The sequence below is a fragment of the Solea solea genome, chromosome 1 (assembly GCF_958295425.1).
Source record: "Solea solea chromosome 1, fSolSol10.1, whole genome shotgun sequence".
Classification (NCBI taxonomy): Eukaryota; Metazoa; Chordata; class Actinopteri; order Pleuronectiformes; family Soleidae; genus Solea; species Solea solea.
In genome coordinates, this window is record NC_081134.1 from 10920919 (window position 1) to 10936984 (window position 16066).

The 16066-nt window shown below is 41.1% G+C and overlaps 3 protein-coding genes and 1 non-coding gene across 8 annotated transcripts; 2 read left to right on the forward strand and 2 right to left on the reverse strand.

The window, feature by feature from the left end:
• The first annotated feature begins 447 nt into the window (after positions 1-447).
• Positions 448-5765, forward strand: eif4e2 (eukaryotic translation initiation factor 4E family member 2). 5 transcript variants are annotated; one of them, XM_058643821.1, is made up of 8 exons: positions 448-603; positions 2190-2301; positions 2397-2531; positions 2628-2732; positions 2818-2970; positions 3068-3208; positions 4439-4514; positions 4606-5765. In XM_058643821.1, the coding sequence occupies exons 1-7, from the start codon at positions 584-586 to the stop codon at positions 4472-4474; spliced, it is 702 nt and encodes a 233-aa protein (XP_058499804.1). In that variant the 5' UTR covers positions 448-583; the 3' UTR covers positions 4475-4514; positions 4606-5765. The 5 variants fall into 5 exon arrangements, with proteins under 5 accessions (XP_058499804.1, XP_058499779.1, XP_058499794.1 ...); XM_058643796.1 differs by having other exon boundaries at positions 3068-3204; positions 4352-4514; XM_058643811.1 differs by having other exon boundaries at positions 3068-3204.
• On the reverse strand, positions 5487-10220 carry LOC131469001 (phospholipid scramblase 2). Its single transcript, XM_058643782.1, has 8 exons — positions 10095-10220; positions 9026-9377; positions 8868-8945; positions 8589-8781; positions 6698-6809; positions 6494-6593; positions 6184-6242; positions 5487-5910 (listed from the first exon to the last, which is right to left on the reverse strand). The coding sequence occupies exons 1-8, from the start codon at positions 10095-10097 to the stop codon at positions 5884-5886; spliced, it is 924 nt and encodes a 307-aa protein (XP_058499765.1). The 5' UTR covers positions 10098-10220; the 3' UTR covers positions 5487-5883.
• Positions 10221-10472: 252 nt separating this feature from the next.
• chrng (cholinergic receptor, nicotinic, gamma) lies at positions 10473-15853 on the reverse strand. The gene is made up of 12 exons (XM_058637043.1): positions 15736-15853; positions 15007-15143; positions 14870-14914; positions 14627-14751; positions 14013-14168; positions 13593-13690; positions 13288-13488; positions 12513-12627; positions 12315-12429; positions 11945-12200; positions 11176-11309; positions 10473-11094 (listed from the first exon to the last, which is right to left on the reverse strand). The coding sequence occupies exons 1-12, from the start codon at positions 15851-15853 to the stop codon at positions 10891-10893; spliced, it is 1704 nt and encodes a 567-aa protein (XP_058493026.1). The 3' UTR covers positions 10473-10890.
• Positions 11393-11464, forward strand: trnaw-cca (transfer RNA tryptophan (anticodon CCA)). Its single transcript has one exon. It is a non-coding gene; the product is annotated as a tRNA-Trp (tRNA).
• Positions 15854-16066: the final 213 nt, after the last annotated feature.

The window sequence follows — 16066 nt, forward strand, 5'->3', positions numbered from 1 at the left end:
GAGGTGGACAAATTAGCATTGCACAGAGACAGTATAGATTCTCAAGTTCTATTAAACAAATCGCAGATCAAATCAATGGTGTGGAGAAAATCAAAGGAAGGGTGGTAAAATAAGTGGATCAAGGGGCAGATGTCACTGAAAATATAGGTACATTAAGTAAAGAAGAGACATTTGTAGAATCAAACTTTGGTCATTCCAGTTTTAGCACTCCAGGTAGACACTTTAACATGTGATTACATTTTTTTTAAATACATGTCCAAGACAAGATCAAAGATGAAAGAGGAGCTGAGTACGACTGGTGTTCAGAATTTGAACATTAAAGCTCTGACAAATGTGTGGAGAAAACCAACCAAACCATGTTTTATTTCGTGAAGCACACAGTCAGTAATAATGAGTAAGTTCTCATCTATTCATCTATTATGTGTATTCCGGATCAGAAGGTGGCAGTAATGCTTCTAACATGCGGGTTAGAAACCGACGGTAAAAACGAAGAAGAGGCACCACAGTCTAGTGTGCGCGCCGCCTTAGCTGCGGAATTTAGGAGGCTGTTCTTGGACTCCAACAAACTCTCAGCAAGAAAATAATGAACAACAAATTTGACGCGTGAGTAGCCGAAGTTTTCTGTGAAGTGTGAACCGGGAAACGGCTCATCGTCGCTGCGATGCCCCCCCCCCCACCATCGGGAAAGCGTAATGTCAATGAAAGCTGTTGACGTAGCGTGTAAAAAGAGAGGTGTGTCAGCTATGTTGCATGGTCTGTGTGCTTAAAAAATCCCTACGATACTGATGCACACATACAGGTGCATGTAACACAGAATAGCGCAGCAACCGCGAGTTAATAGTGTTTTGTGAAATGGAAGTGAGCCCCCCTTGCTAGCTGTAGCTTAGCCTAGCGGCAGACGGGCAGGCCACAAATCCTCGGTGTGGTAGTAGTTACGAGGCGGGGGAAGGTGCACGCTGGCTCGGCTCAGCAGACTTCCGTAGCCCTAAAGCAGGACGGTTGGTTGTTACTCAAGGTCCTGTCATTTTATTAAAAAAGAGAATGATAAGAAAAGCAGCGCATTACAGATATAGTCTATTAAAGTTCTAAAAATGTGTAAAGTTAAAATAACAGTGATGCAACATGACAGATGGCAACTTCTGTTTAACACCACCATTAACTGACAGCAGAAGAAGAGCAGGTTTCGGGCCCAAAACTCAGGTGTGCAAAGTGGAGAGACGAAAGGGGAACTGATTTAACTTAACACATGATCAAAGTAGGAGAAAATAACTAATATAGGACAGGACCAACTTCTCCAAGCATCACTGTATGTCACCTATTGGCTTTACGTGCAAATGTACAGTTAAATACACCTTTAGTAAAGATGTCTTAACAGCATTAGGACACTAACTAAACCTCCGGAAAGGATGTTTGCTCGAGCACACAACATGTAGCACTGTGTGTAAATATCATTATCAGCCATTTCAAATGCCCAATAGGGCTGCTACATTAATCAATTACTAAGTCAATTGCCAACTATTTTGATTATAAAATGTTGATTCTTAAATGTGAATGAATTCTGTTTTCTTTGCTATAACAATATAATCACTGACAGAAGAACATCATTTCATGGTTTTAGGAAATCACAATCAACATTTTCTGATATTTTCTGGACTAAACAACTCTATAAATTTTGAAAAAATTGAGAAAAAAAATCGATGGATTAATTGATCATGAAGATATTTTACGATGTTAAGATGATGACTGGAAAGTTCAGTGTTTGATCCTCACATCACTTTTGTTGTCATTGCATTTAATTACATTTATAGCGCTATAAACGAAACAAACAGTGAGCAGCTGCTAGAGAGACCAGCACTACTTGTCTTGGACTGAAAACATCAAGGCCATCTGCATGTGTGTGATGCTCACTCTTCCCTTACCAATCATACATACAGTCCAATCAGGCTAGTTTAATTGTTAATGTGTGCAATGCATGTGCAGCATAAATATAGTTTCGTGTTTAAAATCTACTCTAATTTACCACATATTTACGTTTTCAGCAGTCCTGAAGGAAAACCATATGATGTATCACTTCATAGTACAGTAATTAAAATGAGTCCTTTTCGCTTTAAAATATTGATCAAAGTAAAACAGACTAACGAGCACAGTGTTTTTCTTTTTGTGTGTGTTTTTTTTTAAACCAAATCCAGTTTGAAAGACGATGACAGTGGAGACCACGACCAGGACCAAGGATCACCGAAAGACAGTGAGAAGGAAAAAATCGAAGACGAGGACAAGGACCAGAATTCTGCAAGGAAAAAGGTGAGCCTGTTTAAGGAAAGGCTCATAGGTGTTTGCAGCCTTTAAGGTGATGCGTGTGTGTGTGAGTGGCTAAGTTACTTGTTCCTCATCTGTAGATGGTGGTACCAGGGGCAGGGGAGCACCCACTTCAGTACAACTACACCTTCTGGTATTCCAGACGAACCCCTGGGAGACCAGCCAGCACTCAGAGCTACGAACAGAACATCAAACAGATCGGCAGCTTTGCCTCGGTATGCTGCTCTTCATGACCTCAACCTCTGAATACAAACTTACAATGACTAATTCTCCCACCGTCAACACTGTAATCATTTCTCATAATTTGGTAGGTGGAGCAGTTCTGGCGTTTCTATAGTCACATGATCAGGCCAGGGGATCTGACTGGCCACAGTGACTTCCATCTCTTCAAAGAGGGTATTAAACCCATGTGGGAGGTGAGTACAAAATCTTGAACACTAACTAGCATTTTATAAAGATCCACTCTGAAATCCTGCATGTGGTGTGTGTGTGCGTGTGTAGGATGATGCCAATAAGATGGGTGGGAAGTGGATCATCCGTCTGAGGAAAGGCCTCGCATCTCGGTGCTGGGAAAACCTGATCCTGGCCATGTTGGGGGAGCAGTTCATGGTGGGAGAGGAAATCTGTGGGGCTGTGGTGTCAGTACGCTTCCAGGTTAGTGCCACTAACACACACTGCTGTACATTAGACCATGCACTTCCTACTCAAATCATACTCAGACGTGCCTTCTCTACACGGTTCTTTACCTCAGGAGGACATCATTTCCATCTGGAACAAAACTGCGAGTGACCAGGCAACCACTGCCCGCATCAGAGACACGCTACGCAGAGTCCTCAACCTGCCCCCCAACACCATCATGGAGTACAAGACGCATACAGACAGCATTAAGTATGTATGTCTCCACCCTTTTTTTAATTCTTCTCCACTTTCTCTATAACTCATACATGTATGCATGCTCATAAACCTCACATTGTCATTCAGTTATTGTTGGATACATGTTAAGCTGTAGTGAACTGACTGTAAAACAATGCTAATGTTTTTTTTCTTTTATTTTTTTTTTTTTTTTTTTTTTTACTTAAACTGAGCAGATATTGTTTTGATGACTAATGAAAGTGTTTCTCTGTTTTATATTTTTAAAGGTCCAGTGTGTAACATTTAGGAGGAGTTTTTTTGCAGAAATTGATTATGCTAACCAAAAGTAGATATAATAAATGTATGTTCATTTTAAAATAAAAATCATTTGGTTTTCGTGGTCTCAGAATATACATTTCTTTTTATATTCCTGTCCTAGATTCTATGTTAGAGCCTTTCTTTGAAGAGGCCACCATCTTACAGCTCTGTTTATGTAGCAACCCAAAATGACTAACCTGCCAAAGTTTGCATGTTCGCTTCTAAAAGCGTACGCCACATACTATAAATGGCGTCTTTTTTTTGATTGGCAAAGCCCACCATAGTTCCCTGACATGCTTTGGAAAAAGACAAAAGAGTTCCGTTACTTCCCGCAATCTCACAGCAGATGCTGCTAATTCTTACACACTTGACCTTTAATCCTAAAGCTGGAGGAAATTCCGACCTGTTATTTTGCTATAAAAAAATAACGCACATAATAAACTGTACACGTGTTAGTTTCAGGACATCTTTAGAATAATGCTTATTACTGTACTCATCCATGGTAATGATCATTTATTAAACCAATGTTTTAATTATGGAGAAGCAGTGGCTAGTATTGCCTCACAGCAAGAAGGTTACTGGTTCAGATCCCAGTTTGCCGGCCTTATAGTCTTGAGTTTGCAGGTTCTTGTGTGCGTGTCACATGCAGATTAGGTTCATTGGACACTCTAAATTGACTGTAGGTGTAAGTGTGACCTTCATGTGGAGGATAAAGTGGTTGACAATTAATTAAATGTTTTTAAAAAAGACAAAATCTGTTTCTGCATGTTTTTATTGTCAGTTGTTGGGGTACATTTTAAGACATAGACAACTATGTGTTGATCACTATTGTATTTCAATGTGTGATTTTTGCTTTATATTATAGTATAAAACGTCTGACTCCACCACTGAAAAAGAATAAAGAAATGAACTGTTTATTACGAATGATGACGTACTGCATCCTCCTTCCTAGAGCCTGGGAAGACTTCCATGGTCTGGTGAATGCTAGTGCTGGACGTTAGGCCCTCACACAGAGAACATCTACAAGGGTAAAAACTGTTGCTACATTAATGAAGAGTGAAATAAATAGTTTTTTTCTCTTGACGTGATTCGCCTCATGCTAATGTGGTTTGTTCTTAGGTGTGAAGATATGTGATGCTTTGGGGGTAGACAAGTCCGAGGACGGACACCTCTGTGTGGATTGGCACTGTGTGATGTGAAGACAGGAAGTCAGGAACGGGGGCAAGAAAACCGTCACTTCTGTGTGTCGAATTGCAAAAACGTACAGGAAAGCCTCGCAACGGGACGCTGAATCAAGCCGAAGAGAAAAATGTGTTATTTTTAACGAAGCAGAGGGAAGAACACAACCTTCAATTTTTTTTTTATTTGTAACTCGAGTTGTAACATCTGTTAACCTGCCACCAGAGGGGGCACATGAATGGTGCTTGATCCTAGCTGTTAACAAAGTGTACTTGACTAAATACAACAAAACCAACAGAAACAAATCCATTATAATGCTAGATCTGCTTTTATTGCTTACATCACATCCAACTTCCTGCTATTAAAGTAAGTCTGTGTTAATCTGTTTTATTGGGACTCAAACAGGGTTGCAGGTAGATGTTGTTTTATTACAGTTCTGTATTTTAATGACAACTCCTCGGCCATTTCGAACTTGAAATGATTACCGATTACAGTTATTGTGTGCGATATATTTGTAAATACAGTCCACGTCAAAGATCACACAATTGAATCGGCGACGATTCTGCGTCTTTGACCTGGAAGTTGAATCCCAAAGGATGAGGACCATCCTGTGTTGGGCAGAAGGTTGTATGACCGGCATCTTCAAAATGGACTGCCAAGCTGCCTCAATCACTGTGCCTGTCCTCGAGCCAGACCTGATAAAGGTCTCCCGCCTGCTGTTTTCGTCTTTACCCACCTTTAAGTAATCCAAGGGTTGGGCTCTGCTTAAATGTCCTCAGCAAAGGAGTATTGTGGTCCTGAAACACTGACCATCGCTTCTGTTTGTTTTTTTTTTTCCTTTTTTTTTTTTAGCAAAAGAGATGAGTTTGGGCCCCGGGGTCTGGGTCTGTTACATTTGATTCCTCAAGAGTATTTTCGACATTGAACCATGTTCAGAAAGCACCTCGAGGTTGTTGACATGCTGTAATGCTGCCCATGTTTGGTAGTGCGATGATGTGTGCAGGAGTGAGTGTGTGTATGTTTCAAAAGACAAGAAACTGATGGATGTACACCTCATGGTTTATAGCAATAAATGTCAAATATGCATCTGTTTGCATCTATTTGGATCGTGGTCAGTTTTCTGTTCTAGGTGGACACCGACACTGGAGAGAACGATATTGGAACAGGAACCTGTAGTTCAAGTCGAGCTGTAGTGTCTGTCACTGGTGATTGTTAGGATCAGCTCATTTCAAAAAACATGTGATTCTGTGGAGAAATAACAACAAAGGACTTGGTTTGTGTGGAAATCTGATGGAAAGATTTCAATAAACCAGTTCTGCTTTTTAATATATTTCATTTAATTGACTAAAATATCTTAATGCGATCACTTAAAATACATTTTCAAAGTTGTATTGGAAGTTATTTGTTCTGATGGTAGCCTTTACCAAGGAATATGAACGCTTTATACATGTGTTATAAGTTTTATTGTGACATGTCACATTTTCTTAAAAGAACGGCAGTAGAAAGTAATCCACTTACCAACAAGAAAGTGGCTGCCAGCAGAAGCAATTTCATGTCTGATTCCATAGTCGATTGTACTGAAAGAGTGAAAAAAGAAATGTTACAATCACTTAATGGAAATGGTAATACATCTGCTGGTACCTCAAAAGGCTATATTGCCAATATTTAATACATTGGTTCCCAAATAGTAGTAAGTAGTAGTAGAAGGGACAAAAATTATTCACAAGAAACATACAGAAGATGGTCTTGATCATGTCATCATATCCAAATAATTTGCAAAATGACTTGAGCAGGAATTACAGATCAAATGTAATCAGTAAGAACTCACCATCTAACCCAAAATATTCATGGTCCATGTTATGTTCTTCATTGAAGCCTGGCCATTTCTTCCATATGGTGCCAAGTCTCTCACCAATGTTTGAGACGATCTGTTGAGAGAAAAAAAAAAAAGGCCCCCACCCCCCCAAAAAAAGAAGAATGTTATTCTGTTATTGAAACACATTTGTATTTGTGGTTGTTTAAATGCTGCTACCTGAAACTGCTGGTTGGAGACACATCGACATGGACAGCAGGAGCCCTGAATTCTGACAGCGGACACTCCTTCTGAGTCGCACACTTCCAGGAGAGAGGTAAACATGCTCCACCTGGTAACACAACACAACGTAACACACTTCCTTGCATATAATCATGCAATAAGCGACCTGGCAGACGCAGCGTTCAGCACTTCACACGGTGGCACAGCCCAGCCTTGATGCTTGGTTGATCACATTGTCAGCTGTTGTGATTCTGCAGCACAAAAAGCTTTGTTTGCTTACTGTCAGAAGAGTTCACATTGGGCTCAGCTTTATTCTAGTGCAACTAAGAGAATATTTATACTAAGTAGTAACTGAATCCTCTGCCAGACCGTGGGTCTTCATTATTGGACACAACTTCCGTGAGCGTCGCCTCTGGAGAACTAAATTCAACACACAAAGGCACCTCAGCTAACCCTGGAGTCCCATTCAGGCCACATGAAGACGGAGTATTTAGGTTTGGCCGCCTTTGTTCCCGTTAGCCAACTTTCCCATTAAGAAGGATGCGGCATTCCTTCCTTGCCAGCCCAGAGTGGTTATGTTGGTGTGTCTCTAAGCAGACAGCTGTTTTCTGTATTAACTCCCCCAGGTTTAGACTACACTCTGGCCGTTTGGAACAGCAAAAGGCTCTCATTGCTATTTACAGCCAGGCCTGGGCATCCATGGTGGTTCGAGGAGGCTGTGGAGGCTTGAGCAACATGGAAAAAGGTTCACATTACAAGTTGTTCAGTCTGAGAATTTGAAGTATTCTGATGGCTGGTACAATATTCTGTAAGCAGGAGGTTAAAGGTTTGAATCCAAAACACGATGAATTGGAAGCAACTGGACCTTTTCTTGTGGGTTTTTTTTGGATAATAATGACATGGATGAAAGACAATCTACATAGGCATTTTAAAGGTTTGGACAATGTATGGGAATCATTTGGATAAAACGATTAAACAAAGTTTAAATTTCAGTCATCTCTGTGAGAACTGTGAAAACACAAGTCATTCACCACTACCATCTTAGAGGTCAGACCAACAGACAGACCAAAACATAACACAACAACTCATTTCATCCCCTTTTTATACACAATACATGATAGATAAAAATTATAGACGAAATTCTCGATGTTTTGAGGAAAACAAGGAAAAACAAGGAAGAAGTCAAAATGAAAGTATAGAAGCATTTGCAGCGAAATGCATGTAAAGCTTCAATGCGTAACTTTCGATGATTTTTGTTGTAACTTCCATCAAAGAGGTTGTTTTGCTTCTGTTAGCAACATTCTGTCTGTAGTTTTTGACGGGTCAATCTAAATTTTTAGGGTAAGTGATCACCCAAATATGTCCCTGTTACATTTTGGTAAGACTCTACCCACCACAAAAACATTGCACATTTTTGAGAAATCCATTTCTCTTATATTAGGCAAAACTGTAAATAAATGAATGAATGAATAAATAAATAAATATCATATCTCTGTCAATATCAGACCCCGTCTATCATCAGACTAAAATAAAACACCTCCAAATCACATTTAATCCTCAGGCTTCAGGTTGCTACCCTCTTAAGTCATTAAGGGCAAACATGTCCACTTCCAAAAAACTGCTATAAAAACTTTGCTAATCCTAACCCTAACCCTCTGCATAAATCTCTTAAATAACTTCAGCCCTGCTCAAAACTACCAAACATTCAATCATTTTGAGGATTTAAACCCTTATAATTATCCAATACTGTATTTGATCAGGACTGAAGTTGATGTAACTCCAAAAAGCAAAATATTGGAAATATTAATCTGTAAAGTTTTTACATTTTGTCCTGTAATGACACTTTTTTCTCACAGTGTTCCATTGCTCTACCAGATCTAAGTCTCACCTCTGGCACACAGTCCCAATGAGATGTTTCTGAGGTGAGTAGACCCTCATCTCCATCAGACAGCAGCCGAGGCAACAGGCGTCCCATCTGAAGGGCCTTTCAAAATAAAAGACTGGACAGCCTTGACAGTTGAAACCCTTCAATGTATAGGCCCGAGCTGGACCACAACACTGGAGACACACACATGAACTCTCTGGCAGGAGGGAGACACCAACAAGAGACTGAGAATACACTGAAACACAGCACCATTCAATTGGGAATGTGGAGTTGCACATGTACCTTCCACAGCCACAAAAATCTGTGACCTGCTGCTTCCTGTGGCGATGCTGTAGATCCTCCTGGGAACACACTGTGGACCTGCAATGACAAAGCATAGCTCGTTTCAGAAAGAGAGGAGTCTCTGCGTTGCAGCGATACCAATGCATTGTTTTTCTTACCTTGTAGCTGTGGCTGAGCACTAATATGAATCTGACTGACTGTTTCCAGCACAGACATTAAGTCTGAACCTGCTGCACATGAGTTACTCTGCTTCATCTCTGGCCTATTCACGTTCTCTGCTGGCTGCAGGAAGCTGTTCTCCGGCTTCCTCTCAGGAGCCTGAACCGAAAGCTGCTCATCAGGATCCCAGTCAGGAGGCAGTGTATGGGGTTTGGGTGCAGGTAAGTGAGACTGGCACTCGCATGGCCCACATCGGTTCTGGAAAGCTCTGAAGATCATCTGGATGTGCTTTTCTCGTTCCAGTTGACCAATAGGAAGAGGCTGGTTGGTCACAGCCGACATGGTATACAACTGTATATAATGAGGAATTATTTTATTTGAATTATGATGATGATTTAAAGGAACATTTCAGTTAGTGTGTGACCTGGATTTAGATGACAAAAAAAACTTTACAGCTCAGCTACTGTGTATTTCCTAAATATTAATATTTACAAATACAATAAAAATACAATTGTTTATGTGAGCTCTTTAGAAACAAATATAAGTTATAAGTTGCAAACAATTCAATCAATGGGAGAATTCCCCAGATGTTTAACTTCAAGGTTAATAATCTCTTCTAATGGTCCAGTAAAAATATATGACTGAAGAAAATAACCTACCTACTTGCTTTATTTTGAATATAGAAATGTTACAGTCACATCATATTTGGTTATTTAGATTTTTTTTTCTTCTGAACTTAAAAATTCAATGATTCTCTTGAAAACCCCAAGGATACAAACTACTGTTTTTATACTTTTTGAATCCTTACTTTTTTAACTTTCGGTTTCGGGAACCAAGAAGAAGGAAAACAACTTCTCTGCCAACACACTTAACAATCTTTAAACAAACTGATGTCACCACAGAAGCCTGAGCCTCGTTTTCATTCAAATCACACACACACTCATGGTCCTTTTGCACAGTTTCAGACAGCACACGTACGCCAAACACATGTACTGCAGCGTAAGTGCTAAAGAAAGATCACGCAAACATCCTAATTTAACAACATAAAATGAAGATTATTTTGCTTACCATCTGTGTTCAACCTCCAGGATCTGATAATCTCAATGTGGGAAGAGAGAGATCAGACCAGTCCTGTGAGAGAACAGAGCGCCACCTCTTTCTTCACTGCCTCTGTGTGTATGTGTGAATATTCACGTCTTGTGTGTCTTTGTAAAGCGTATGTGTGTCTGGATTCCCACTCATTTCCCGTCAGCTCTGTCTTTTCTATTCCCTGACTCTGTTTCCATCCCAACTAGCCGGATCTGCCTTTTGTCTTGTTAGAAAGGCACCATTCAGCCATGTCATTGAAATCCTGCTTCCAGAGGTGGGAGCTGCACAATGGCACTGTGTTTAATCTAAGGGGGTTGCCTTTTAAAAAAAAAAATAAAGTGTCAAAAACACAAAAGAGACACATTTCAAAGATGTTTTTAATTATATAACCACACGATTATAACAGAACTCCATATTTCTATAATAATTGTTCTCTGTTTACATGTGTGATCACCACCCCGTCTAATGAGGCGTCCCAGAAATAAACGTCCTGTAAACACTGTGCTGAAAACCTTTCGACATTTCTCAGCAACGTTATGCATCGTTGTGGATCAAGCATGGCGTCCACGCGAGAGCGGCGGACGTCCGCTGAACCTCTGTCACAGTCCACACATCCACAGTAGCAGCTGACGCCTGTGCAGAAAATACACATAGAGCTGTATTTTCTACTTTCTCAGTCACTAGTGACAGATCAGTGACAGATGCCGTCAGATTTTCACTTTGGTCAAAGTGATCAAAAGACACGATTTCTCCCATTTCAGCCAAGCACGTCTGCTCACATACTATTCTCAGTGATATCAGAGAAATTGTTCAGTGGAGGGAGATACTTCTTTGGATCGCCAAGGAAGGGCGAGGAGGGCGGCTGGTTGAAGTGGCCCATCAGGAAGATCCCAATTGTGCCCATAAAAAATGCCAACGTCATGACAATGAAGCAAACTCTGTCGATCACCCGGGCCACCAGGAACCACTCTTCGTTCTCCTGCATTTTGGACAGAGGACAGAGATTGGAACTGATACTTCCACCTGAGAAGATGAGTAACTGTACAAATGCAGAACTCACATTCTGGAAGTTGTTTTTCTGTCTTGCGGTCTCAGCTATATGCTTGCAGGAGGCCACACACTGCTTCAGCTCTGGAGAGGCCCTCACCAGACTGGCACCAAGCTGCTCAGCTGTGCCCGACTCCAGCCCATTGTCTGGGATCCAAATTGGACCAGATTACCATGTGGTTACAGAGTTAAACATACTTTCACATTTTCATTTCAGAACACTAAAACAAGACCTCGTGGCACAACGGTAGCGCGTCTGACTCCAGATCAGAAGGTTGCGTGTTCAAATCACGTCGGGGTCAAAAGTTTGGCAACCCGTGGCCAAGTGGAAAAGGAACTCAGCTTGTAACTGCAGGGTTGGTGATTTGAATAAAAAGGGCTGCGGTACCCACTGCTCCTAATTCTAGGAAGGTTTCTAGAGGATGGGTTAAATGCAGAAAAGGAATTTCCCCTGTGGTTCTGATAAAGAATGTACTTATACATTTCTACATAAAAAGATTATTTGTTGTCTAGCATACTTTTTAAAGACATCTCTTGCAGTGTCATCTCTGCTATAACTTCAAGGAATGAAGAAACAAATATTTGGTACTACTAGTTAGCCAGTGTGTTGTCTTTTGTTGTTCATTTGTATTGTGTATACTCATATGTTCTGCTGCCGAAGCTCTGGGGGAACCAAATAAGATACAAGACAACAGGTTCCCATGATTCCACATTGCTTACCAACTCGGTCTTCTGTTAGTGTTTGGATTTAGAAATGACATACTGTGCATTTAAATACTTACGAATCTTCTCTAATACTGATTTCATCAATCCATTCCTTTCTTTGAATCTGGCAAACATGAGTTCAGAGCGAGCTGTTTTCATCACATATTCCTCCGCCTTAGAGATGAGGGTCATGGAGCTGCGGCGTCGGCAGGGAACCAGGAAGACATTGTTCCTGCCCGCAGTCAGAGTGTCGCCATTTTCACTTTTTAGGTTGTTCGGTGTCCAGGGTTGCATCTGCATCTTCAGCAGTCGAGGCAAGATGTTGAGGAAGATCTGAAAGTGACGGCAGGTCAAAGGTTAATCCAGCGGCAAACATACTGATGTAGACTTCACAGTGTGGCTGCTCAGTGGCTGTTTAATTCAAATTCCTCTCAGGAAAGACATCACCTTTCTGACTTTGTCTGTCATTATGTGAGTGTTCGGGGTTCTCAGGGACACGTTGAGGACGATCACACAGTTCATCACAACCATGGTCGTCACTGACATCACAAACATCAGATACCTGTTAGAAAAAGAAAACAAACCACATGTCATTGAGCACCGCTTTCAGTCAACATGGAAACTTTGAACTGAAGTCATACTTACTTTCCAATGAGAGGAACAGCTTTCGAAGTCTCGGGAACCTTCTTAGCAATAAGGAGGAGGAACACAGTCTGGCCCAGAAGGGTTGCTATAGACATTGTGCACTTCTGTCCACCAGCTGCAAATAAGCAAATCCACAACCTTCACATTCAGGTTTTGTCCATTGAACGATGACTGATGAAAGATTCACATGGTGCAGTATTATAATCTTGTGTAGGCAGACTTCTGTCTTTTCACGTTCCGAGGTTAACGTGAAGAAAATTGAAATGAGGAGAAATGCAGAGGACTGGTAAGACAGAAGTTTGCCTGCTCCAACATTAGGGTATTCATTCACTGGCCACTTTATTAGTTACACCTGTTCAACTTCATGTTCTCACAATAATCTAATCAGCCAATCACATGGCAGCAACTCAATGAATTTTTAGACGTGGACAAGAAGACCAGCCAAAGTTCAAACTGAGCATCAGACTGGGGAAGAAAGGTGATTTAAGTGACTTTGAACATCATAGGTTTGGTGCCACACAGGGCAGGATTCTGAATATCTCAGAGACTGCTGATGGACCAAAAAAGAGAAAATACCAGCTAAACGGCAGTTCTGTGGGCCAAAATGCCCAAATGAGGAGAATGGTTCAAGAGGTATGTAGAAGATACCTCTCTGAATTTCAAATAACATTTCAAATCTTATAGAAGATGGGCTACAGCAGGAGAAGACCACAACTGCCTCTGTAAAGAATAAAATGAACATTGAGTAAAAAATACTCATAGACGGGAAAAAGACCTTTGGCGGGTAAATAGTAGACGAGCAGGCCGAGGGAGGAGAAGAGCACGCAGGGAGCAATCATGTTGATGACGTAGAACAGGGGCTTTCGCTGGATGATAAGGAAGAAGACCACCTCCTGATACTCGCGCTCATCCTCATTGTACTGAGTGTTGATCACTTTCTTAGCCGGCCTGTGTTTGATGACCCACTCGCCATTTTCTGCCAACAAATGGCACAAAAAAAAAACATTTGACAACTTGTTCTGTTGACTTAACCATTTAAAAATCCTTAATGTACAAGTTCATATCATTTTTAATCTGTACCCGTGAAAGCCTCTGGATCAATATCCACCCACTCCAGTGTCTGGTTGTCCTCCTGTTTGAGCACCATTTCGATCTCGTTGGAGCTGTAAGTCTGAGAGCTGCACACATAGGAGACAACATGTGGTCAGTCTCCACAGCAAACACACAACCATTAATTAACTTGTACAGCGGGCTACAGCAGTGAAAAGGGACCAAGAATGAAGGAGGCTTTGTCACTGCTGTGGACACTGTAGTTTGTTTCAGTACAAAGGAACCTGACAAGCAGACAAACAGGGCTGTGGCTGAAATTAGAAAAACACTGAAGTTAAAGGTAAATACAATTATTATTATGTGCTTTTTCCTTTTCTGCACAAGAAAGAATTTTTTAATTCTTTTCGCCTGGACAACCATTAAAACCCAACAGGTGATGCCTTCTCTCACCGGAAAACCATAGTGCAATTCTGCCAATCAAAGGGAAAGTAGTTGATTGTGATGCTGCAAGCGCTGCGGTAGATGGCAGGAGGCAGCCAATACACGCAGCCATTAGGAGACACGAGTGCATTGCAGTAAAGTGCAACCTCGAACTGTCCATCCACACTGTAGACCCAGGAGAAAAGAGAGTGACACCGACATTTGCTGACAATTAGAATGCACACACACACACACACACACATATTGAGCTTTAATAGTAAAATAATCTTTTAATAATGACAAATCCAAGAAAAAAAGCTGCCGTACACTGCTTCACTCATTTTCCAACATATAGTACAATTTTCAAGGACAACAAATCTGTCTGGTAATTAAAATACAGCGTCAAGCCTTCAGTCTTCTATCCTTGTCTTTATCTTACATACATATAAAAGGTTTATTCTAACAATATTTATCTTAAAGTGATAATACATTTGTATAAACACACTTAGGGATAGCATTTAAAGACCCTCCTAAATGTCACACACTGGCCTTTTAAATGAGCAAATAAACATAACTTATTTATTTACTAATTGGCTCCTTTATTAAACAAAAACAGGCTGATAAATAAAGGTTGATGCACTCACTTATTCTCCAGTATGATGTCCGGCAGCCAAATGCTCTTAGAGGGGATGCGTAGCTCAGAGGTGATGTTCCCATACAGAGCTGACCTGGGCGGCTGATCCCATCTCAGCCTGTAGTCACACCATTGCTACACACAGGAGAAAAACCGTGAATTTGACTTCAGAGTACGTTTTTCGCAAATGCACGACAATAAAATGCCCCATCATCTCAAAGCAGTAAGCAGATATGTGTGTGTGTGTGATCACCATCTCTATCCAAACGCTGGTCGTCAGGGCCTCTTCCTTTTCATTCTGAGGAGAGTGAGAGAAAAAGGGAGTGGTGAAGACCATGGAAACTCAACGGCCCCTAAATCAGAAACACCAGCAGGGTGAAGCTCACCCACCAGGGAGATGAGGTTGGTGAGTGTCATCTTGATGTCGACTGGAGTGATGTCCCCACTCCTCTCCATGGGACGCACGTTCTTGTTGTAGCCCTTCATCAAATCCCTGAAAAGTTCCCCTTCGAGGTTGACAGCAGATGCTACAAACACGCACACGCAGAAGTGTTGGCACAGCTACTGAATTTAAGGAGCATCCAGTCAATCTCACATATTATATTGTAACCAGTTTGCCTGTTGTGAGGAAACCTATTTGTGCAAAGTCTCAGGTGGAAAAACCTTGTGATGTCAGCAGTGTTAGCTTGGTTTGGACTGCAGGCTGAGGATGACTGAGCCATACGGACTAAAATGTTAGGGCTTCTGCTGAACTCTGTGTATTTCATTACCAATTAACAACAGGCAATTTGGTTTGTCAAACAATAGTAAACTATTTAAGAAACTCATGTAACAAGAGACTGTACAGTAAAACACAACATTGCTATTTACTGTATAATTTACAATTAAAGCCATTTGGGAGAACAGTGTCACATTTAAATGTAAACCTAAGCACACAGGAAAATGAGTAACACAGAGAGTATGTCAGTTCAAATCAAAGTTAGATGGAATAGTAATTGAAATATAGGGCGTGACTGTGCTCCATATGATGTAACAATAGTGTGGAGCGTATAAAAGCCGAGCATTTCTAGTATTGTTTCTAACAAACCTGGAAGCAGGTTAATGATGCAGCTTTCCTACCTGTGGCAGAAATCATACAGAGAAGGAGAAGAGTTCCAGAATCCATCAGTGGCTGTGTTTGTGCTACACTGTCTGACACAAAGCAGTGATCACCAATGTGATAAACACCAACAGTCATAGTGTAACTGGCACTTGGCCTGTGTCTCCCTTTCTCTCTCTCTCTCTCCCTCTCTCTCTCTCTCCTCCTTTGTGTGTGCACGTGCGTGTGTGTGTGTGTGTGTGTGCATTAGTGTGTGTTTCCCAGCAGACATTCGAGCTGAGAGATGAGGTTTAGAGGAATGATTGGAGGCTGGAGGGGGGCAGTTGATGATTGTTAGGGGTTAAATCCAAG

Coding starts and splice junctions, on each gene's coding strand:
- eif4e2 (XM_058643796.1), top strand. CDS start 584: ATGAACAACAAATTTGACGC. Junction 604..2,189: donor ATGAACAACAAATTTGACGC/GTGAGTAGCCGA, acceptor AACCAAATCCAG/TTTGAAAGACGATGACAGTG. Junction 2,302..2,396: donor AGAATTCTGCAAGGAAAAAG/GTGAGCCTGTTT, acceptor CCTCATCTGTAG/ATGGTGGTACCAGGGGCAGG.
- LOC131469001 (XM_058643782.1), bottom strand. Junction 8,946..9,025: donor TGCTCAGCCACAGCTACAAG/GTAAGAAAAACA, acceptor TTGTCATTGCAG/GTCCACAGTGTGTTCCCAGG. Junction 6,810..8,588: donor ATTGGGACTGTGTGCCAGAG/GTGAGACTTAGA, acceptor TTGTGTTACCAG/GTGGAGCATGTTTACCTCTC.
- chrng (XM_058637043.1), bottom strand. CDS start 15,853: ATGACTGTTGGTGTTTATCACATTGGTGATCACTGCTTTGTGTCAGAC. Junction 15,144..15,735: donor CTGTATGATTTCTGCCACAG/GTAGGAAAGCTG, acceptor GCGTGTTTGTAG/CATCTGCTGTCAACCTCGAA. Junction 12,201..12,314: donor TGACAGACAAAGTCAGAAAG/GTGATGTCTTTC, acceptor CGTCACTTTCAG/ATCTTCCTCAACATCTTGCC.